This window comes from Littorina saxatilis, linkage group LG1, assembly GCF_037325665.1.
Source record: "Littorina saxatilis isolate snail1 linkage group LG1, US_GU_Lsax_2.0, whole genome shotgun sequence".
Taxonomy (NCBI): Eukaryota; Metazoa; Mollusca; class Gastropoda; order Littorinimorpha; family Littorinidae; genus Littorina; species Littorina saxatilis.
The window spans coordinates 70086827-70111138 of NC_090245.1; the positions used below are offsets into that span (position 1 = coordinate 70086827).

At 43.7% G+C, this 24312-nt stretch overlaps 1 protein-coding gene across 1 annotated transcript in view; it reads left to right on the plus strand.

The window, feature by feature from the left end:
• Positions 1 to 9726: 9726 nt before the first annotated feature.
• The window catches only part of LOC138977211 (structural maintenance of chromosomes protein 5-like), a 47479-nt gene continuing 32893 nt past the window's right edge, over positions 9727 to 24312 (plus strand). The window contains exons 1-5 of the mRNA XM_070350117.1: positions 9727 to 9938; positions 10791 to 10985; positions 14257 to 14368; positions 22736 to 22861; positions 23802 to 24014. Coding sequence (XP_070206218.1) covers positions 9781 to 9938; positions 10791 to 10985; positions 14257 to 14368; positions 22736 to 22861; positions 23802 to 24014 — 804 coding nt within the window. The 5' untranslated portion in view covers positions 9727 to 9780. The remainder of the gene's footprint in view (positions 9939 to 10790; positions 10986 to 14256; positions 14369 to 22735; positions 22862 to 23801; positions 24015 to 24312) is intronic.

Sequence of the window (24312 nt, forward strand, 5' to 3'; positions counted from 1 at the left end):
AAACGATCCAAATTTACGTTCATCTTATTCTTCATCATTTTCTGATTCCAAAGACATATAAATATGTTATATTTGGATTAAAAACAAGCTCTGAAAATTAAAAATATAAAAAATTATGATCAAAATTAAATTTTCGAAATCAACTTAAAAACATATAGATATGATATGTTTGGATTAAAAACACGCTCAGAAAGTTAAAACGAAGAGAGGTACAGAAAAGCGTGCTATCCTTCTCAGCGCAACTACTACCCCGCTCTTCTTGTCAATTTCACTGCCTTTGCCACGAGCGGTGGACTGACGATGCTACGAGTATACGGTCTTGCTGAAAAATTGCATTGCGTTCAGTTTCATTCTGTGAGTTCAACAGCTTGACTAAATGTTGTATTTTCGCCTTACGCGACTTGTTTGTTGTAAATTTGGTGGGTACTAATTTGATGCTGTCTGCTCAGCGACATGTTTGTATGCGACTTTACATTGCACCATGCAGTTTACTGAAAAGAACCCAGTGTTGTTGAGTAGTACAGACACTTATTGAGGTCATTGGTCAAAATTGTACGGTACTTTTGCCAGTGTTATAAGTGTATTTCTTGAAATAAAACAACAACAACAACATTCTTTAGAAAAAAAAGTGTACACTTTTAGTGATGTATATTTTCTCCATCACAGGAGAGTGATATTCCATCTGGTGTAACACAGAGGAATATGTCAGCCATGATTACTCGAAACTTAAAACCTAAAGTTTGAAAGTTGAGGCTGGTACACTTCGTGAACACTTACGGTAAGTTTTAATTTTAGTTTTTTGAATTTTGATTTTTTTTTGGCGTTCAACGTTTGCATAAAGAAGTGTTACTGGCCTTTTGCATTGTAAAACTAAGCCTAATCAATTTAAGCAGAAATCTTTTTTGTCTCCCTTGCTCCTCGACCCCCCCCCCCCCCCCCCCTCACCTGCATTTCCCACCATCCCGTTACATTATTTTCATATTTTTTCACCCTCTTAAGATGTTTTCCACCACAACCCCCCCCCCCCCACACACACACACACACCCCCCCCCGTCTCTCTCTCTCTCATGCTCTCTCTCTCCCTCTCTCTCCCGCCCACCCCCCCCCCCCCCCTTTTAGCCGTATTCTTTGCGTGCTTGAACACATTCGATACGAAAACGTGTTTGACTGGAACGTCGCGCGGAGTGATGAAATCTCGACAAGCTCATTAGAGCGTCAGAATGTTAATCGCGGCCATTTTCGCTTCAGTTCCAAGCCCCTGTGGTACAAGAGTCGAGACAGCGATCGGTTGTTAACCCTTCCGATCGTGCGGTGATAACGTGCAACTGATGGGGCGCGGTTGACAGTACCCCTGCCTAGTTAGCGCAACCCTAAACCCGAATCACGCTGGGTTTTGGACAGAAAAGTTCGGAAGGGGGCTTGTATAGAGGCTGGAGCGGCTTGGGTGGCGGGGGGGGGGGGGGGGGGGAGGTGGGAGTTGAGGGGGTGGTGGACGCAGCGGCACAGGTTGGGTCTAGGGGGTGGGAGAAGAAATGGGTATAGGGGTGGGAGAAGAAATGGGTATAGGTGTGGGAGAAAAGATGGGTATAGGGGTGGGAGAAGAAATGGGTATAGGGGTGGGGAGAAGAAATGGGTATAGGGGTGGGAGAAGAAATGGGTATAGGGGTGGGGAGAAGAAATGGGTATAGGGGTGGGAGAAGAAATGGGTATAGGGGTGGGAGAAGAAATCGGTATAGGGGTGACAGCAGTATGTGAGGTACATACAATCGTTGGTTTTGTCTTTTAATGGGGGGCAGGGAGTAAGGGTGGAGGGGGGGGGATTAGAGCAAGGAGTTGAGCAGAGGTGAGAGAAGATAAGGAGATGTTTTTTGTTTTTTTTACTGCGGTGAGTGAGGTACAGTTTTTTTCTTTTGTCTGTAGTTTGAAAGGTAAGTGTTGATTGAAAAAAAAAAACATTTAAAAAAAATCACCGACTAAAACAAATCGCCTCTCGCGGCAATCTTCAGGTTGGACAACACGCGCTCAGATCAGCTTATTCGTTTATTTTCTGATCACTTGTATTTGTATCCTATTACTTTTCACGGCAAAGACCATTATAGGTCCACGTAATCGTGAATAATAAAAACATACTGTAATCAGGCCGTGACCAAAGACGACAAACATCATAATTCGACGTTTCCATCCTAGGGTCTTCCTAAAAAAAATAGTGCTGTGTCGAATTGAGATTTTTGTCGTCTTCGTTCACACGAGAGTGTGATAGTAATTTTTGGTCTTTTCATTTCTCGCTCTCACGCGCAGTCACCATTATTGTTCTCATGTACTCGTGAATGTTTTGTTTTGTCAAAATTTAAACGTTCCAATAACTAACTTTTTTTTCTATATATCAAAAATTTAGTTATACGGCTCTTGCAAATGATTCTGACCTAAAACACACACACACATACACACACACACACACACACGCATAAGCACCCCTCCTCTTCCCCCCCCCCCCCTCGCGCCCGCCATGCATACACACACACACACACACACACACACACACACACACACACACACACACACCTTCACACACACAGCAAAGCCAAATTTCCCTGAACCTGTGAGAGACAGTCAGTCGAGCCTTTCACCGAGGTTTCCGGAAAAGAAAAACCTCCCGCGTATCAATAAGCGGTTTGTTTTTCAACATGATCGTAGGACCATCAATCACAGGGGGAAGGCAGGTGAAACAACACCGGCCCTTCATTGGCACCTGTAGGGCCTTGTTTTCTGCCACCGGTGCGGGCTAAACGATACACCCCCCCCCCCTTTTTGCATTTTCCATAACCCCTTGCAAAGTCGTGGTTGTCACTGTTGCGGTTATTATGGATGTTGTTCTTGGGACCCGTAAAATGCTGAAGTGAATCCGTGTTTGCATGCGGTATTTGACACCACTTGTGACGTCACTGATGTCTGTGGATTGTCGAATGTGTTGTTGATTTGGAGCAATTAAGACATTTCGACATTCGACCGGAATTCTTTTTTTGTTACAAAAATTACAATTTCAGTTTAGGCAAAATACTCATCTGCATTTTTCCCCCTTCCAAATGTCTCACTCTGCAGAATTGTTCACATTTTCACTACCTGTGCGTCTAGATCGTCTATCGTCGTACGCCTCTGTCGAAAAGCAACGGAACTGGTATTGGGAACAATCGCTAACGTGAAACGCTGTCGAATTCAATTTCCCACTGTGTATTTTTTTCCCACTGTGTTTTTTTTTTCTCCACTGTGTTTTTATTTTAATGGTGGTGGTGGGTGTGGGGGATAGTGGTGCGTGTGTGTGTCTGTATGTGCGCGCGCGCGTGTGTTTGTGTGTGTATATGTGTGTGCGTGCGTGCGTGCATGCGTGAGAGAAAAGAAAGAGAGAGAAAGCGTGTGAGAGAGACAGAGACAGAGAGAGGAGGGAGGGAGAGACAGACGGCAGATAGACAGACAAACAGACAGACTCAGATAGCTAGACATATAGACAGGGGGGGGGGGGGGGGGGGGTACACATGAATCACAGGAAAAAATAGAAAACATGATATTTAAACGTATGCAAAATACACAGTGGTTTGTTCCAAGCTTTCCTCTATCAATAATCATGCACATCAATGCTGCCTAATATATGTCATACAACCGAACAACAAATACAGCAACAACAAAAGCTTCAGCGACAATTAATCCTCATTATTATTTAACATTGACAATCTTAACTGAAATGCAAAAAACAAAAACTTTGCTAAATCTACAATTGTTTCTGTGTCCTGTTTTTAAAAACATGGTAATCATACTGCCTAACTGATCACCAGCACTTAAAAACTGTGCTAAATACTTTATTCTTAACTCACAATATGTTTGGCATTCAAACAAAAAATGGATTTCGGTCTCTAATTTATCTTCACAAAAGGGGCAACACTTGTTTTCTGTTGAATTTTGGAAGCGATATCTGTGGGTATTTATCCAGGGCCGGACCGAATGAGTTGTAAGGGGGGGTTCCTCCTTTTTTTTTTTGGGGGGGGGGGGGGGGCAAATCAGCGAAGTGGCGAAGCCACAAGCGCGCGCCTGCTGCGAACTAGGGGGGTCAGGGGGCATGCTCCCCCGGAAAATGTTTGAAAAACGGTTAAAATCTGTGCAATCTGGTGCATTCTGGGCCTTTTTCTCATCGGATTTCACATTGAATAAAATTTGTTACACAAAATTTATTTTAAAAAACCCCAAAAAACAACAACACTCAAAGCAAGGTACATGCTTTTTCCAGGGGTGGGGTTCCGTAACCCCTGGAACCCCCCCCCCCCCCCCCCCCCCCCCCCCCCCCCTGGGTCCGGCCCTGTTTATCTGTGAAACACCCATTCTAAATTGAGCGATGACATTTCTGTACACATCTTTCCATAAAATGTCCACATAACGTTCTTTTTCAAAACAGGCTTGATATTTTCCAGAGAGAGAGAGAGAGAGAGAGAGAGAGAGAGGAGAGAGAGAGAGAGAGAGAGAGAGAGAGAGGGGGGGGGGAGAGAGAGAGAGAGAGAGAGAGGGAGAGAGAGAGAGAGACAGAAAAAGACAGACACACAGACAGAGAGACCGAGACAGTGGCACAACTCCACCAGACGTTGTAATTAATGTCTCTACCACAAACGAGCACTACACCTTGATTTCATTTCAATTCTTTCTTCGTGTGCAGTTTATCTTGAAATCCACTTTCATACGGGTCTCAAAACTCATTAGCTGATTAAGCGATGACGTCAAATCAAATGCAACTAATGACTTCCACGTGCCTATAAGTGCGATAATTGTCCCTCTACGCAGCAGGAGAGAGGAGTCGAGAGGTGCTCTCGAGATCAAGCAAATGAAATGAAATTAGCACATGCACCTTAAAGAACCTAAGCCCTTTTTTTTTCCAAAGTGTTTCTTTTACTCATCGGCTATAACCAACCCACAGACATGGTCCCGTGATATCGTGTTTTTGTTTTGTTTTTACTACGGACTTGCTTGATCATTATACATTTGAAGACAGTTTCTTTTTCAAGTGTGTTAGCTTTGAAAACAGATCAGTAAAACTAATCGATTTTTCGTATGAACGACTGCAAAGAAGAGAAGAAAAACAAGAAGAAAAAAAAAGAAAAAAAAAGGGGCTGGTAGGGGAAGACAGTGTGTGTGTGTGAGTGGGATGTGGGGGGTGGGGGGGTGGGGTGGGGGGGAACGAGGGTCAGGTATAAAAGGGGAAACAAATCTAATAATAATTGCCCGCAATCGTAATCAGAGGATTCTTCTCAGTTCAGTATATTGATTTTAACATGGATAACTGAGTCATGCCGATCATGTTTGACGAAAGGAACCACACAAAACCTTACTGACTTGAGACGAAAAACACTCAACTGTACCATATCAACTTGTCAGTTGGAAGAAACTTCAACCTAAAAAATAGAACAACACTTTTCAGGATCTTCTCTCTTTAACGGTACGGACTTTACAAAATTAACTCCCCTTTTGCCTTGGCCGCGTGTCGTTAAATTTCGAAGAGCCAAGCTGCCAGAAAAACTGAAGGGGGTAGAAATTGGGCCAGAACCGGCAAGGTAAGGTAACTTAAAAAATCTGTTTTCCCTTTCAGGCAGACAGTAATTTACCAAAATACCCTGAATTAATGCTAGAAATAGCTATCAATCAATTTTCACAGCATTGAAATACGACATTTTCAGAGTAATAAATTGCATTTTTGGGGGAAAAAACTCACCTGAAAGTTATACCTTTTTTCCCCAGCACTGAAATCTAACATTTTGAGAGTCATTAATTGCATTTTGGGGCAGAAAAATTACCTAAAAGTTATACGTACTTACCACCTTCCCGTCTGGACTATTTTGTACACGAACAATCATTGATCCGCCTAGGATTTACCTTGAATAAGATCATCCTTCCATCAGAACTGTGCCAACAATCTGCGGCCTGGTTACTTTGTTCAGTGAATATTGTTACGTTTTTGCTAAATTAATTTTACGGATTGACTCGATAGGCGTCAGTTACAAAATTAATTCAAACAAAGAAATTCAAATTTGCTGGCAAAGAAAGCTGGTGATTTTTGGTATGTGTCCAAATGGAAGGATGTTCTTGTCCAAGGGCAGATCTGTACTGATTTTCGTCAAAATGGTTTTCACGAGAAGGAAATTACCTTTAAGATTCGAAAACGAAAACGTCAGTACCTTTACTTGTGCAGGTTAACCACCTAAATAATATTAGTGGATGTTTGGGGTAGTCTGTATTGTTCACAAAGAAAACCTATGCTATGTAGTCAGTCCGTCCGTCACTGAGTCAGTCAGTCAGTTAATGAGTGCATGAATAAATGAATGAATGAATGAATGAATGAATGAATGAATGAATGAATCATGAATGAATTAAACAATCAATCAATCAATCAAACAATTAATCAATCAACCAATAATCAATCAATGAACAAGCAATCAATCACTTTAAGGCCAAAGATGGCACGACACTGACTTTGGCTCAGCATACTTATGTGCTTTGAACATCATAGCATCATTGTGTCATGTTAATTTTGTCAAATTGGTTTTAACAAGATATTCAATTGAAACATGATTTTGTCAATTGCATCCTCTTTCTTGCAATGAAGTGCTGATTTAAGAAGTGATAACACTTTGAATGCTTTAGACACTGTATCCTTAGAATCGTTGTATTAACACCAGTGCCCTCAGAGGAAACCTGATGCTCATCTCCTGGAGTTACTGTTCAATCTTCTTAGTTTTTCATAGTTTTTGTAAAAAAATGATGCCTCCACAAGATGCTATACAGTTTTTCTTTGAATATCAGAGGAATGACATTAGATATTCTGTCAAAGGTTCAAATTTATTTTGTGCCTATGAATGATATCTCCCCAGGGAACAACATGTTTTCATACATCTATATATATACGACTTGTGTCTGTCTGTGTGTGTGTGTGTGTCCGCGATGCCAAGCCAAAGTTCTCGGTGGATCTTTTTTAAATTTGGAGACCGTATTCAGCTACACCCCGGACACAACCTCATCGATGAGATATTTCAACACGTGCTCTCAGCGCGCAGCGCTGAACCGATTTTGGTTTTTCTCTGGATCCATTCCCAGTAACTCTTCCTTATCTTCTCCAGTGTTTTCAGCCGCGTTTATCTCCCTTCCTCTGTGCGGTGCGCCGGCGTACACCCGGCATAGCCGGGTCCCCGGCGCAGCCGGGTATTTGGCTCGACTTCTTCCCGGCGCAGCCGTACCCGGCGAAGCGGGTATTCATCTAGTACATATATATCTATATATATATATATACGACTTGTGTCTGTCTGTCTGTCTGTCTGTGTGTGTGTGTGTGTGTGTGTCCGCGATGCACGGCCAAAGTTCTCGGTGGATCTTTTTCAAATTTGGAGTCCGTATTCAGCTACACCCCGGACACAACCTCATCGATGAGATATTTCAACACGTGCTCTCAGCGCGCAGCGCTGTGCGCGCTGAACCGATTTTGTTTTCTTTTTTTTCGGGATCCACTACCAGTAACTCTTCCTTATCTTCTCCAGTGTTTTCAGCCGCGATTATCTCCCTTCCTCCGTGTGGCGTCAATCCATATTCCCGTTACTACGTTACTATTTTTAGAAGGTCACTGCACGTTACTATTTTTAGAAGGTCTCCAGTGTTTTGCGCGTTTATCTCCTTTCCTTCGTGCGCAGCCTGGTATTCGGCTCTACTTCTTTCCGGCGAAGCCGGTACCCGGCGAAGCGGGTAATCATCTAGTATATATATATATATTTGTCATCATTTTCACGAGTTTTCATTCACAAACACCTGAGAAATAAATTTCATGTTCCCCATGCAATAAATCGAGGTGGTGAATGGGTTTGATCTTTCAGGTGAAACGTGGATTGTCAAAGTAAAAGCCAATCAGGCTGATTGTTTGATGTGTGGAACCATCGCGGCTTTGGATTTGTGTTTCCGAGGACAATGATTGTAAGCATTCACTCTCAAAGACCCAATCAATGTTGATAATTACCGCGGCGACTCATGGTCAATTTGCAACTTATCTCTCTAATCGCAAAATCCACAACGAAAAGTCATAAACACTTAACTGGAACGCCGAAGAAGAAGAAGAAATAAACACTGAAAAAGAAAAGAAATATGCTCAACACTTACTGAACTCACACGTACGTATGATCGCAGCTCTGTACATTTTCAGACTCAGTGGAAGAAAAGCGTCAACAAGCTACGTTTGACGTCAAATACAAGGTTGACGTGTTATCTCGAGCTACTGTGACGATGCTTTGTGGCCCGGAGTTGGATTCTGTGGGTCAAGTTATTGTGCATTTTGTTGCACAACCAAAATGATGACAAAAACGATGTTTGGTGGCTTGTCGTCAGACCAGCATTTTGTTACTGGTCTTCGGGGAGCATATCGCCTGTTGTCTCATATTTATCAACCGCGGCCTTCGGCCTTGGTCGATAAAGATGAAACAAAAGACGATATGGTCCCCTTGGACCAACAAAAAAGCTGGTCTGTCAACAAGCCACCAAACATCTTATAATATGCACACCACCAGATGTTAGTCACTACACAAAAACGATGTTTGGTGGCTTGTCGTCAGACCAGCATTTTGTTGTTGGTATATCAACAACAGCATATATAACACCAGAAATACTGTTGTTGATATACCAACAACAATTAAAATGCTGGTCTGACGACAAGCCACCAAACATCGTTTATATATATATATAAATTATATGAAGATAACTGTCCGTCATATGTGGTGGGAGTGGTTTACACTTAAACAACAACAACAACGGTCAATGCTGAGAAAAAAATCAGTCATGCAAATAACACTTTTTGTGACAAGAAACAACTTTTCTGCGTTTTAAAGAACTCAAATGGTTACATTTCTTGCCAACAAGCTCATACAGTCGTCCGAATCGACTTTGGAGGGCAAAATAATGCGGAACCAAAATTATGGTTTGCATAGTCCCCAAACTTCTATTTAATAATAATTATAGGTTAAGCATTAGAAAAAAAAAGAAAAAAACCCTATATAATTATGTCTGCTTCAGACTTTCAATGGGAACATAACCGTTTCGCCGAGTTGAAGTTCAATATGACACACAAAGCTTTGTTCCAATTACTAAGAAAGAAAAGCGCAACTTCAAAAGCGGTCGACCTAAAGTCGATATGATGTAAGCATAAAAGAGAGAGAGAGAGAGAGAGAGAGAGAGAGAGAGAGAGAGAAAGGGACGTTATGTCAATGGTGTAAGGGGAATAACCCGTGAACAGACTAGTAACCGACATAATTATGAGTTCGTAGGTTAAAAAACAACTGATTGAATAATTTGCCTTTCCACTCCTTTTTGAAATGACGCCTATGCTCAGAACTCAAAAACATTATGTCAACGGTAAACAGAAGATACAAAAGAAATGTCTGAGTCCGTGCCTGTGCCTGAGGAAATGGAACTAGCACTAGCAGACGTCACTTTCGGAAAGTTCTGTTGTTCATCGTTTGACTTATTTTTGTGTGTATTTTCCAAGAACGTGTAACCATCTCCGATATGTTAAATTCCTGATTTTTCATAATGAGTCATTCAAACCCCATTATCAATGATCTCATTTGATTAATGACATGAATTTGTCCCATCAAATGACAACACGTGTGGAGCAAGTATAAACCGGAAGTAAAACATTGCAGTTACGTCCCTTGTGTTTAATGGAGACAAACTCGTGAAACGGCGCGAAAGCAATCGTAGTGCCATCGCAAAAACATGCATCAAGACAGGAGAAGAGCTCTTGCTCCTGCAAACAATCACACCATATCATCAAGAGGCGATGCTGCGGTCAGAGGCAAGTCCAGGGCAGAAAATGGCGACCCAAACAGCTTTAAAGAAGGAGCTATCGTGAGAATCAAACTGGAAAACATTTTGTAAGTTCGAGCGTGGTGATCCTATCCCTTCGTCACACTGTTTTGGACTCTTTTTTTTGCAGGAGTTCCGCTCTGTTTGCTATTTCAATCGTGCCATAGTTTTTAGTGCGTTTGCATCACGGGCGGAGAGTGATTTCATTGTTTAAAGATGTGCAAAATCAGTGGATGGTTCGATGTTCAAACTTCAATGCAGTGTTCAACAAACTGAAACTAGGAAATGATAAATCGATGTAGGCCTATTGCCTGTTTTTATAGTTGTGTTTAAAGTAGAACTTCACTCAGTAGTGACTAACATCTGGTGATGTGCATTTATTTTAAAACCCACATAATCAACACCCGAATAGTTCAGAACAGTGTCAAAGGCGCTAGGTTAAGGTCCACATTTTCTTGCTTCAAAAACATGTTTTTGTCAGAATACCTCCTACATGTTAAAACTATATATCATATATTGAGGGTCAGCCCCCCCAAAAATTGGAACAATGTGTCAGATCATAATTTAAAGTAGGCATCAGTAACTGAAGATGGAACCCTGAGAACAACACAATGCTGATGGTATTGGTAGTTGATAATGGTACTTAGTAGTTCAGAAGAGCTTTGCCAGTTCCACAGTAGGTTATAATTATGCCGCTTATGGAGATTAATTTAAACTGTAAACTCAAGCTCAGGCTAATTAAGTTTTAAGAAGTGACTACCAAGATAACATAGATAAGCAACAACATTATCGCTGCGCATGCTGTACTACTACTACTGTACTACTACTAGACATAGAACTCTATTAACGTCGCTGTCTTCAGTGTTCACACTCACAACGCACAGAAGTTCTTTAATCTGATTATTGCTATTCTTTGCCAGGACTTATGAGTCAGTCGAGTTCTACACGGGTCCAAGCCTGAACGTGATCATCGGGCCAAATGGGACAGGAAAGTCCGCCATTGTCTGTGCCATCTGTTTGGGCCTTGCGGGCAAAACCGGGTGGCTGGGTCGAGCGAGCAGTCCAGGTGACTTTGTTCGTTATGGCACAAACAAGGGTACCATTGAACTGGAACTGTGAGTAATGTGTGGATCTTCTTGAGCTTTGTGTCTTATTTGCATTCGCTAGCTTGTTGTGTTATTCATATTTATTTATTGGCTAAATGCAGAAATAGATCGCTGATGTTTGCTGTTCCTCATATTAATGATTGGTTATGGTTACTACATGTTGTCAGAGAGATTCTTTTTTTCCTTTGTGATTCAACTGAGATCTATGTGAAATATCAAAACACCTCAGTAGTAAGTTGATAGAAAACAAAAGATTATGAAGTAGATGGAAATTGGAATGGGGGGGGGGGGGGGGGGGTTGGGGTTGAATACACCTTGGCTTAGCCCTTTGACTGCCACCTTAGAAAAATTTGGCTCTCATGACAAATCAGTCATTACTCCATGGGTGGGAGTTTTTCCGTCCTGGGAAGAATTTTGGCAACTTTTTTTTATGTATAGTACCTTTAAAAAAAAAAAAAATCCCTGGCAGCTGTTGTTTACACTGGGTCAGGTCAGCCACTTATCATTTCTGAGAAAAGGTACCAAGTTAATAGTACAGAATGATAGGTAGGGGGGGGGGGGGGGGTACAGATAGGTCCAAAGGGGGCAGCAATGTCATGTCATACTGGGGAGTGGGGCTTGCTGTCAATGTAGATTTCAAGGTCAGCCACTCCTTTATATATATACCCCACTTGCAGAGATTCAGAGACTTTTAGTGGTAGAGTTACAGTAATTTGCATTCCTGATCTATGAACCAGTGGTATTTTGCTTCAGATACATTGAGTCCTTTAGAAAGTTAGCAAGTGAAACAAACTTGCTTGAAACTTATTTCTATTTTAATTCAAGCTATGATACAACAATCATTTGAGAATTTAACTCCTAAAATTATTAATTGAAAAGCAGCATCAGAAGATTGTGTGGCAAGGGATATAACTCTGGAGGCTTCTGTTTTTGTCTAAACCTTTTGTCTTTTATTAGTTTTAACCTGAGCAGTTAGCTCTTTTGAAGGTGTTCAATTGAAAAAAAAACTGACTTGAAACTTGTTTCTTATTTGTTTGATGGTCTAACAATTATTTGAGAATTTACGTCCTGCAATGATAAATTCATAAGCTACAAGTACAGAAGTTGTAATGCAAGAGAGGTGACTGTTATTTCCTGTGTTTGTATACACTTTTTGTTAGCATGTCGCGATTTTCCTTTAATTCGGTAAACAATTTTTTAAATCAAAGACAAAACTAGGTGAAGAAATCAAATACCATCAAGTTTACAAGATTTTTAATTCTGTGCAGCTCCAATTTTAAGTTTTTGTTTAACTTTAAGCGAGATGAGGCTTCTAAAACCCTTCTTGACATTTGTTTACCTATACCAATTGTTTTTGTAGACCCCCTGGCAAGAGTGATGCAACCAAACATCTTCGGGAATAGAGGTTTTTGATTTTGTGCATAAATTCCTCCTCCCCCCCCCCCCCCCCCCCCCCCCCCCCCCCAAAAGCGTGACATTATCACATAGTCATTGAAAAATACAGTTAAAAGAAAATCGTTGAAAACTTCATGTCCAAATAAACTTGTTGGTTTCCCTTGTATGGAGCAGCAAAGTACGTAACCGTCCCAAACCATGTTCGGTCGAAGCATTGACAATTTGAATTTGACAGACACGGAAGTAAAACTGCAAGTCTCGCGCTCAATAACCAACCATTTTTACTGCTGTAAGTGTAAGCATTTCTGGTTCCAGGCTCATGACAGGATGAAATTGTGTTCAAGTAGTTCTTTTAAATTATTGTTCATTATTTAATTAAATGCAAAAACTTCTTGTTCGGTCGAGGCCAAAATGTCTGACACCACGACCTCCTCTGAGATTTATGTTGCATTTACCGGCAAACAAAACTATATATTTAGTAACAAAAGCTGTGTTTGGGTAGCAGTCATGTGTACAAATAAAGTGTCCCTGCAAGGTAGATCCAACACAATGTTATTGTGTGCCCATGACTCCCATGAGTGGTTATCTGTGCCGGGTAATTCCTGACACAATGCCTCGACCAAACAGCATTTTGGGCCCGGTCAAATTACTGAGTAAAACAACGATTTTTTTAACAACCGGATATTGTGGTCATAAACATGCACATAATCTCTTTGCACCTGTACACTTTGTTTGCACTCTTCACTCTTAGTTTACGTGTCAGTTTAGAGGAACGATAAATTGTTTTTAAACTGAAGGTGATGTGATGGTATTTAGGACTGGACAAGGAGGGAGAAGAAAGGGGAAGGAATGGAGATAGCGGATGTGGGCGGGACCTAGAAGTAAGGAGGGAGGGGGAGGGTGTTGTAGTGGAGGTTTTGGCGCCAAACGTTCTGGCAAGTGAGTGCCAGAGGATACACGCTCTTGCATTAGCGGCAAAGCAGCAGCAGCAGCATTGAAGTGCACGCGTCAGCAAGTGAACATTATTTGAAATTACTGGAAATTAAACGTCTGTTTTTCGTCAAGAGAGGAATGTCACAAAATGGAGTCTCCAATCAGCCGATTTTTAGCAAACTAAAATGTCAAACAAATTAGCAAAGAAAAAGTGGTCAAATTTGGGTTGAAAACATATAAATGTATTCCTGGAGACACGATACAGATACAGCAAATAGTTAATTTGATGGAAAATGATGGTTGTATTCCTTTCATGAAGTAGGTCACCCCCCTCTGAGACAGTAATCTCAGAATGACCCATCTCCAAAAAGCTTGTTTGTTCTTAGATTTAGAGTCAGAAGAGGCCACCTAAACCCTCCCTGAAATGCTAACATTAATTTTTGGCTGGGGGGCGCTGCCCCCCGAAACCCCCAGCAAGGACGCTGCCCCCACACCCCGCTGGGGCCTTAGCGGCTCCCGGACCCCGGCCTTCCATTATGTTCAGTCCTGACAACATTTTGGGCTCCCACCCATGACCCATGTAAATACTCTTACAAGAGAAACGACCGCGGTATATTGCCCTTTGAATTGTAGCAAGAAGAATGCCTCTGTTGGAGACCATTTTCCTCAGTTTTGGTATAATTGTTTTACCAAACAGTATGGTATGATTTGTTATTGAATTTTGTTAACTAAATTCTTCCGGCAGTCAAGGGGTTAATGACACAAGTAAGTACTGTACTTAGAAAGTAGACTTATCAAGAACATAGTTGAAGGTGAGTTGCGTTTTGTTGAGTTTATACTGTTGGTGTTATGATAATACTACTAGTAAACTATTTGGAGTACTTCACTGCTTGTCCCCTATTTTTATTAATGTTCAACTATCTTAACTACTTATACAGTGGGTTCATTTCAGTTATAATTGTGATGGTGAGAATTATGTCATACGACGTGAGATCACCAAAGGCCGTGACAACAAAGCGACATCAAACTGGTGGGTCAACGGGCGGGCTGCCATCCTGAAGAGTGTAAGCTTTCGTTTGTGTGGACACTGATTTGTATGCGCATATTTGAATTTGAAGACATACACATTATGTAAAGAATTTTAGTGTTTTATTTCAAATGAAAATTGATCTCTTTTGGCTAACAGTCGTAACAGCATTAAAATCCTGTTATCATTATTTATCTCTATCAGTTGAAATAAAACTGAAGGTCTTGATTATTAAATATGTCGCAGATGTGCGGAAAAAAGTCACAAGTGGAGGCATTCTTGTAAAACTTCAATTAAATAACATATTCTTACGTCAACTCACATATATATAGCAATTAACTTCAGTTTGATGCTTAGACATGTATTGAAGTACTGACCCTGGTAACAGGGGGAGGTAACTCCCAAACAAAAACAAAGTCTTGTTGACAAGGTAATGGTAGTTACCTCCCCTTACCGGCAGCCCGCACATGCGCAGGACATACTACCGGTATAATCATTCCCTTCTTCAACACGCTTGTTTTCAGATGTGCTTGTACTACTTCTAGGCTTTTCAGCATTTGGAAGGCCATTGACCCTACGTTCACTTGCAACATCTTGCTAAGCTGTTGGTGAGATCTTTCTTGTTTACAACTTTTGTTTATTGTAAGTGTTCACTTGTGAAAATTTTCTCTCCGTTGTTTTCACGGAGTTTGTTCTGTTTTCACAATGGCGGACAAGAGCAGTAGCTCTGCCAGACAGGTATCTATTGTTTATCTGCCGAGCAGTTCGACTTTTCGAAGTCGAAGTCAAAGAGTAACTCATCCGAAAGAGAAGGCTTCTTCTCCTTGTTTAAACTCTGTCGTGAAGGTGTTCAATCCTGAGAGTAACGAATTTTTGCGGGTCGAGATTGACCGTCCGTGTCCGTTACCCCCTGTGCTTTCTTCTGTCCCTACTTTGCAGGACAGCCATAGCGTTTCGAGGGAGGAGATATTCTCTATGTTCTCAAAGAGCAGATGAGAGATATGTTGGCCTTCGAGAGGGGAGTAGCCTGTTCTACCACGGCTTACCTTCCTCCCGGCGTTGGTGACGCGGCTTCACTTTTCAAGGTTGGTCCTCGCCCTTCCGGTTCCGCTTCGGCGGTTCAGGATTTTAGAGGTTTGTCAGCAACTTCCGGTGTCAATCCTACGGGGTTCCAGGTGGTTGGTGACAACGGTACCCTTTCCTTCACTTCCGGTTCCGCTTCGGCTGTTCCGGCGAGTGAAGGATTGTACGCGCATCCGCTCGCAGCACTTCGATGTTTCGGGTGCTTCTGCACGGGGGTTTCCGGCTACTTCTGGTTCGTCTTCGGGCGTTCCAGGTAATCGTAGCACTTTTTCCTTACTGTCAGCAACTTCCGACGTTAACCCTTCGGGGTTCCAGGTCGTTGGTGGCAGCGGTGCCCTGTCTCTCACTTCCGGTTCCGCTTCGGCTGTTCCGATGAGTGAAGGAATGTACGCATTAGTATCCGCTCGCAGCACTTCGGTGTTTTCGGGTGCTTCTGCACGGGGGTTTCCAGCTACTTCTTGTTCGTCCTCGGGCGTTCCAGGTTTTCGTAGCACTTCTTCCTTACTGTCAGCAACTTCCAACGTCAACCCTTCGGGGTTCCAGGTCGTTGGTGGCAGCGGTGCCCTGTCTCTCACTTCCGGTTCCGCTTCGGCAGTCCCGGGCTGTACGCGATGGCTTCCGGTCACAGCACTTCGGTGTTTCCGGCTACTGCCGGTTCCAGCTTATGGTAGCGCTCCTTCCTTATCGGTTCCGCACAGTGCTTCGGCACGCGGTTCCGGTACTTGGGGACAATCTTTTTCGGCTTCGGCCAATGATTGTCCCGGGAATGACAACTCTGGGTCTATGCCGGACGACTATGTCGTCGACAACGACGGTATAGAAGATGACGACGATCGGGATAACTCTTCGGAGGTTGATTCCCGTATTCGCATCTCGGGGGAAACTTTATCGAGCGCTTGAGTTGGCCGCCGAAGTTACCTCCAGGTATTTCGTCGAAGGCGTGACGTCCACTTCTAAACTTGTGGCGCCACCACCTTCTGCGGTTGGAGATTTCTTGGGTGACAAAGGAGCCGATTCCAGATTTCTTTTCTTGGAATCACCTTCTGTTGCATATGAAATGGCTCGCGTGATCGGCAACGATTGTTGACGGCACACGACAATGCTCCTTCTTCAGCACAGCCGTGGCTTGCTTCGCCGCAACAGAGTTCTCTCCTTTCGTCTAACCTTCAATGCAAACCGCATTTTTGGGGGGAAGACGAAAAATGTGATTGCCACTTTCTCACTTCCGCGAGCGCCTCTTTCGGTCACGCCGGAATTGGTGAACTTGCGGAAGGATGAATATCAGAAAGAGAGGGTTTCGACTTGCACAGAACAGGGCCTTTTGGGAGTAGAGGAGACCGGCAGGTACTCACTCGAACTCTCCTCTGTGTCCGAGACCTTGATCAGAGCGCTTTCTCGGGCTATCTCACCTTCCCTGGAGCCTTTTCGGTTCCGAGACGATGCCGTAAAGGAGGACGCCGTGATTCTTTTCGCTGCTCCAGCAAAAGTCACGGCCGAACAAATGGCTACTTCAGCCAAAATGTACGCTCAAACGGTCTTTTGGCGGCGTGAGGCTCTACTTAAAGGATCAAGACTCACAGAGAAATCTACAGTAGAATCTCTGCGACTCTCACTTTTTGTAAAACAAGCCTCACTAGGTACTCAGTCTCTGGAGGCTCTCAAAAGAGAGTCTCAAGAGGATAAAGACAGTCTACACTTTGTCAAGCTTTCCGAGCTTGCTGTCAAACAGAGTCAGAATCGTAGCGGCCCAGCGCCTTCTTCGACTTCTAACAACTCTAACCAGAAGGCGAAACAGTCGAATAGGGGTGATGGTCGCACACGCCCCTATCCGAAGAAACCTTCTTTTGGCAAGAGGGGATCTGGGCGCAAGCCCAACCCTCAATGAATTATCCCCGATCCAGCCACTCCCCTGGCCCCTACCCCTTTGGTAGCGGCTGCCTCTCCAGGGCCTTACCAGCATGGTTGTCTTGGACAGACAATCCAGGGGTCGACACTAACTTATTTGGCCTGGGGCCACACTGGCCCCGGAGATGGAAATTGCTGGGGCGGAAAACAAAAATCTGGGGCCCACTGTTATTCATGCTTAGTATATATATACCTTCAGAATCCCCACTTTTTCCAAGTGGTTCTCCGCTGTAAGATCTGCACGGGCGGCAATGCATTGTCTGTTTTTCTTCATCGTACTGAAGCCAGGGAAATTCTTTCAACCATTTGACATTGAAATTACGACAGCGCTTCGCGCTTTTGGCTGCATCGGTCTCCTTTTTTCGTTTCTCTCCACGCTGTTCTTCATCTTCATTTCCATGTCTTTTTACACCAGGGATGTGTCGCCACATTTTGCGTTTGGCATTTGAAGGCGATACTTATCTCTCACGCTAAAGAGCGCAATCTGGGAGTTATTTCCCTTGCGGCATTGTCCTTCGACGATTTCAATGTTGTTGTTTTTCTTGACTGCGGCATTGATCGTTACGCAAATTTCAGTGACGACTTTGACTGGCGATTTTTAGTGATTGGCTCTGGCATTAGAATTTTCGGTTTGTCATTGTTGGAATTTATCCTGGGGCGGAGTGGGCCCCAAGCTTCGGCAATGTTTGGGGCGGAACACAAAACTCTGGGGCGTTCCGCCCCCCGCCCCCGCTAGTGTCGAACCCTGCAATCTCTGGATTTCGGGAGTGGTTTGGTCGGGGTTCCGACTGCTCTGGTTAGAGGACAAGGCTCCCCTGACCAGAGCCCCGTCCAACTTCAGGTACCCCGCAGATCTGGAAGCATGCTCTGTCATCCAGGCGGAGATTTGTCTTCTACTACAGAAACAAGCTGTAGAGGAGATCGTCGATCGCCATTCCCTGGGATTTTACGGAAGACTTTTTGTCGTTCCATAAGCATCAGGGGGATGGCGACCGGTGTTGGACTTGTCTCCACTGAACGTCTTTCTACGGGACATAACGTTCGAAATGGAGACACCTGCATCCGTTAGAGAGGCACTTCGTCCTTCGGACTGGGTGACCTCCATCGATCTGACGGATGCATACTTCCACATTCTGATGCACAGGTTAGACCAGAAATGGTTGCGTTTCCTGTGGGGCGACAGGATGTTCGACACCCGCAGTTGGACCGTGTGTCCCGCTCAACGGAGAATAGACAAACTACAAGATCTGGTCAGATCTTTGTCAAATCTCCGTCACGCGCCAGTCAGGGTTCTGGCATAGATTCTGGGCCAATTGGAATCAATGTCCACCCTAATCCCTTTGGGCAGAGTTCACAAACGCCCTTTCCAGGCTTCACTGAACTCTGCATGGGATCCAGCCTCTCAAGGTTGGAACATGTCGGTCCCCATTCACGGCTGGTTTCAAGAGACAACAAAACAGTGGCTGGACACGTCCTGGCTGACTCAGGGTGTCCCCATTTCGTTCCCTTCTCCAGAGATGCACCTGTTTACGGATGCTTCTCTTCAGGGTTGGGGAACAGTTGAAAACGACGTTAAACACCAAATAAAGAAAGAAAGAAAGAAAGGGTTGGGGAGCCCATCTCGAAGGACGGACAGCTTCGGGTCTTTGGAACCCAACACAGAAGTAGTTTTTCATCAACGTTCTCGAGTTAGAAGCTGTTTGGCTGGGTCTTCTGGAGTTTGTTTCATCTCTCCATGGCAAACACGTGTTAGTCCACACCGACAACACGACAGTTGCAGCTTACCTAAACAAGCAGGGAGGCACGCGATCTCTTATCCTGTCCAACAGGGCGTGCGAGATCATTTCTTGGGCCTCTCAACAGAGTATTGCGATCTCAGCAAAATATCTGCCAGGCCGTTTGAATGTGCTGGCCGACTCTCTCAGTCGATCGTCACAAGTCCTACACACAGAATGGACGATCTCCCATCAGGCGCTTCTGCGCCTCTGGGCTCAGGAGGAGAAACCGTGCGTACATCTGTTTGCCACACGCTTCTCTCGGCGTCTTCCAATGTTCGTGTCTCCGTATCCGGACCCGGAGGCATGGTAAATCAACGCCATGGAAATAGAGTGGACAGGGATGAAAGTTTACCCTTTCCTCTACTCGGCAGATTTCTTGGAACCAGTGGTGTGGGATGAACGGGGTTAATCCCCTATCTCCTCGTTCTATGGAGGTGGCCAATCACCTTGCGTGGTTGTCATCTCAGGGCCGTTCTGCGTCGACTCTTAGAGTACGACGCTCTGCTATATCAGTCACGCTCAAATAGCTTGGACGCTCCATCTCTTTGGGAGGCGTCATAGCTAGCGAGATAAAGGGTTCTGCCCTCAGTTCAGCTGTCACTAGATCTTCAGTCCCAGCTTGGGATTTTTTTGCTCGTTTTAGAGTTCCTATGGTCTAGAACCTTAGAACCATTGCGAGACGCAAGTCTTTCCAATTTAACAAGGAAGGCTCTCATGCTCATTTTGCTCGCTTCCACGCGAAGGGGCAGCGAAGTCCATGCTTTTTCGGGTCTCGCGCAAGATATCACTTTTAAAAGAGATGGCTCTGTTACTCTACGTTTTTGTTTATCGTTTATCGCGAAAAATCAAAAACAAGATCAGCCGTCTCCGGTCATTTCTATTCAGCCACGTAGCTCTATTCTGCCACATGGTGACCCAGATTTTGCGAACTGCCCGGTCCGAGTACTTTGAACATACTTGTCTCGCACGGCTCCTATTAGAGCGCCAGACCAAAACTCTTGTTCATTTCGTTAAACACGGCAAGAAGCAAAGATATTGCAAAAACAACGCTGGCTAGATGGGCTTCCACACTCATTAAACAAGCTTATGAGTGGTGGCAGTCAGACGGGGGGGTTTAGTCCTTCCTCTGCGTTCTCCTAGAACACACGAGGCCAGAGCTTGGGCCGCTTCTTTGGCGGTTCTGCGATCAGGCAGGATCACCGACGTACTCAGAGCGGTGTATTGGACGTCTGAAGACGTCTTTTTAAACTACTATCTGCGGGATATCTCTAGTACCCGTCAGGATGGTAGCAGTTGCTTTCCAGCCATGGTTGCAGCAGGCCAGATTCTTACCAGAAATTAACGTGAGTTTCCCTCCACCTTAAGTAGAAATCTGCTATATATATGTGAGTTGACGTAAGAATATGTTATTTAATCGAAATTTCAAAATTAAATTTTCATTTCATTAATATACTTACTCAACTCACATAGTAAATACCCTCCCTACCTACCCCGCAAACGTTATTAATGTTTGGAAGGTGGTGTTTTCAGTGGGGAATGATTATACCGGTAGTATGTCCCGCGCATGTGTGGGCTGCCGGTAAGGGGAGGTAACTACCATTATCTTGTCAACAAGACTTTGTTTTTGTTTGGGAGTTACCTCCCCCTGTTACCAGGGTCAGTACTTCAATGTCTAAGCATCAAACTGAAGTTAATTGCTATATATGTGAGTTGAGTAAGTATACTAATTAAATGAAATTTTTTTTTGAAATTTTTGATTATCGTTTTACCAGCTACTTTGGCTATGTTGTAAACACAGAGCCTAGCCCTTACGTTAACCAATCACTTGTTCATACTGGTAAAGGAAACATGAATCAGTAGCTCTTGCCATTGACAGTTTAGTTTCTGGTACCTTTGGATGCCAGCAAATAAACTATGAATAAGAAATTCCTAATTAGAGCATTTTTACGTTTTGCTGATACATGTACCATCAACCTGTCATTTAATGCTTACCCAAAGGGCGAACAAAAGTGGATGTTATAGACATGTGGTCGTTATGGAGAGGCAGGGTTTAACCTGGGAGAAAAAGGCAATGGGACATTTGTCCCCCTCAACCAAATTCCGATGGGACATAGTCGAAGGCAAGAAGCACCAAAGAGGCCTGTACGCGTTTTGACCAAAGATGCAAAATGGTGCAATATGGTGCCATCTAAGAATTAGCAGACATGGGATTCTTCCGTAAAATTACGGAATTCCGTAAATTTTTAGGCTCCAGGGATCATTCTTGAGATTCGTGCAAATCCGCTGAGAAAATGTTGGGGTATATGTAGGTAAAGACCCAAGTTTTTCGGCCGGTCCGCTGATCGCGACGCTCCATTCCATACTATTCTTGAACGGTTGGTTCTTAAAACGGTCAGACTGTTGCTGGTCGATCCGTATGGGAACGCGCTCTGTGTCTTTGTCTCCTACAGTCACCGTTTCAACGTAGCTATCGGGGATTCAGTATAAGCTAAAGCATACCGTATGAGAATGATTCGGCGCCATTTTTACATCGCTTCGAGCCACTTGCCAAAATGATGAGGAAGCTAAAGCGAGACGAAACCGTTCTATCCCGGGAAATTGACCAGCAGAAGTACAAGAAAAATCTCTGGAGATTCGACTGGCTCGATGAAGTTGTATCATTGAGCTGGAAATACGAGAAAGGCCAGAAGACACAAGACGTGAAACTGAAAGTTGGCGATGCTTTTGCTAAAATCAACTTGCCGGGAAAAGCTTAGTGCACTTTGTGCAACGATGTTAATGTTATCAACTACGGTTCCAATGGAAAGACTGCCCTCAAAAGCCACTTGAAAAGCAACAAGCACCTGACTATCCTGAAAACCCAGTCGTGTAATCAGTCACTGGGGTCGTTTGGCACCGACAAGGTAAGAACATTGAAACCACACCGTCACACGCCACCACCCCACCACCCCCCCCCCCCCCATCCCCGCCTCTCTCTCTCTCTCTCTCTCTCTCTCTCTCTCTCTCTCTCTCTCTCTCTCTCTCTCTTTCTCCTCCTTATTTTGAGTCTTAACGTAAAATTAATTTGAGAAACATGGGAAGGAAGAGAAAGGGAGGGGGGGGGGGGGGGCTATGATGAAGCTGAAATATGCATTTCAGGGCCATTTTTGTGTGTCTAAAATACTAAAAACCTTCAGCTTCTGGGGGCTTCGCCCCCAGACCCCGACCAGGGGCGTTGCCCCTGGACCCTACTGGGGGCCTTCTGCGGCCCCCAGACCCCCACTTTTTTTTTCCTTAATTACCACTTTTTCTGAATCCCATGTCTGAATTAGCCGCTATATCGTGTTATCTGTGTGTGTGTGATCCGATGTAAACTGTACATTTGGTGGCGCAGTGGTACGTAATCTCAATGCGCCCTTTGACGCACTGACGGAAATTGTGATGGGACGTTTTCAGATTTAATGCGCCAATGGCGCAGGACGCACTAGTAAATGAAACCCTGAAAAGGTAAATTGCATAGAGATTTTTTTTCTCTCCATGTTATGGATCCTTCGGGGTGGCAAGTAGTTATAGAGAGGTGGATGCATGGGCAGGTTGGATTGTATCTTTGAAATTTTTTGCTGATATTGTGATTCAGATGTTCCATTCTTTGTTTCCAGGTGGAAGAGATGGTAGCACGCTTGAACATCCAAGTTGGCAACTTGGTGCAGTTTCTGCCTCAGGAGAAGGTGGCTGACTTTGCTCGCATGACTCCTCAGGAATTGCTGGACAGCACAGAAAAGGCTGTAAGTTTGTCCATAAATACAGTGGACCAGCACCACCACCACAACCGCCCCCCCCTCCCCTATAAGACCCTTGAATTGAAGACTCCCCTGAGCTTTTTTCCCATTTCCTGTTCATAACCTCTTAGTCTTAAATTTACCTCTATTTTCAGACCTCAGATTTGGTTAGGTCGTCCAAGAGGGTTCCACTGTAATTTTAAAAAGAGATGTGTTACTGTTAGTGATCATGCTGGTTGCTATCAAAGACCGAATTTCTCTGCAAGTACACAAATCCTGGCACTCACAGAAATCCCACACTCTGTTACACCAGCCAGTCAAACCAAGTCTAGCATACAATGATTATTTTAGGCTATATCTGTTGGCAAGACACTGGGTAAAGGCATATGTACGCGCTCTCGTGTTTACAAAGTGTAGTTTGCCCATAATCGATGTCAAACGCACCATAAGACCATATAATGACGATATGTCACCATGCGCGGACCATAATACATGCATTACAGCTTGTTCTAGCCTCTGAAAAAGTGAGGATGTCAACAAAGCCGCGGTGTTAGCTCCCTTGCATCAACGTTACATGTGTTGCCAAATCTATAAATAGGACGATCCAGATCAAAATGAAAAGTAACATATCTCAACATTGAAGGGGTCCTAGACCACAATATTTTGCAGGGAACTTAATTTAGCATGTCTCCAGCTGTTGGTAAAGCAATTAGCGTGTATAGTCATCGAGTACATATGCCTTTAAGCTCAGATTTCTCTGATTTTCTGTTCAGAGGGTCTCCAGATTCACCTGCGTTTTACCACTCTCTCTCTCTCTCTTTAACTTCCAGGCTCCATTTTCTCTCACATTATTGGTGTTCCTCAGTTTAAACGGGGTTCTATCCTGGTTCCCCTGTTCTGTGCACTTTTTGTTTCCTTGTCAACATCTATGTGTTTTTTCCTGCAGGTTGGACCGCCTGAAATGTTTAAAATCCACCAACAGTTGATTCAGATGGGACAGACAACACATGACCTTGACAAGCGACTAGAAACCATGCGAAAGGAACTGGACACTGAAGTTCAGAAGAATGCCCGTTTAGAGCCTGATGTAAAGAACTTCAGAGAGAGGGAGAAATTCTTGGAGAAAGTCAACATCCTGAAAATGAAAAGACCCTGGCTGGTATACACGCACATTTTATGTCACTTGAGTGGCCTCACTTTTTAATTTAAGTGTAAAGAAAAACACGTTTCAAGTGTAACTTATTGAGTAAAGTAGCTCTTCTTGCAGAACTATTTTCTGTGGTAAAAGTACACCTTGTAGCAGAGACACCTTTTGCACGAAACACAAACAAAAGACATTTTTCAGTTTACGAGCAGTGTTATTTCGGGACTGGTAGCTTTTTTTGTCATAAAGAATCTCAGTGTTTAAGGTACAACCTGATCTTATCTTTTGTCTTGCCATTCACAAGTGACTGCAA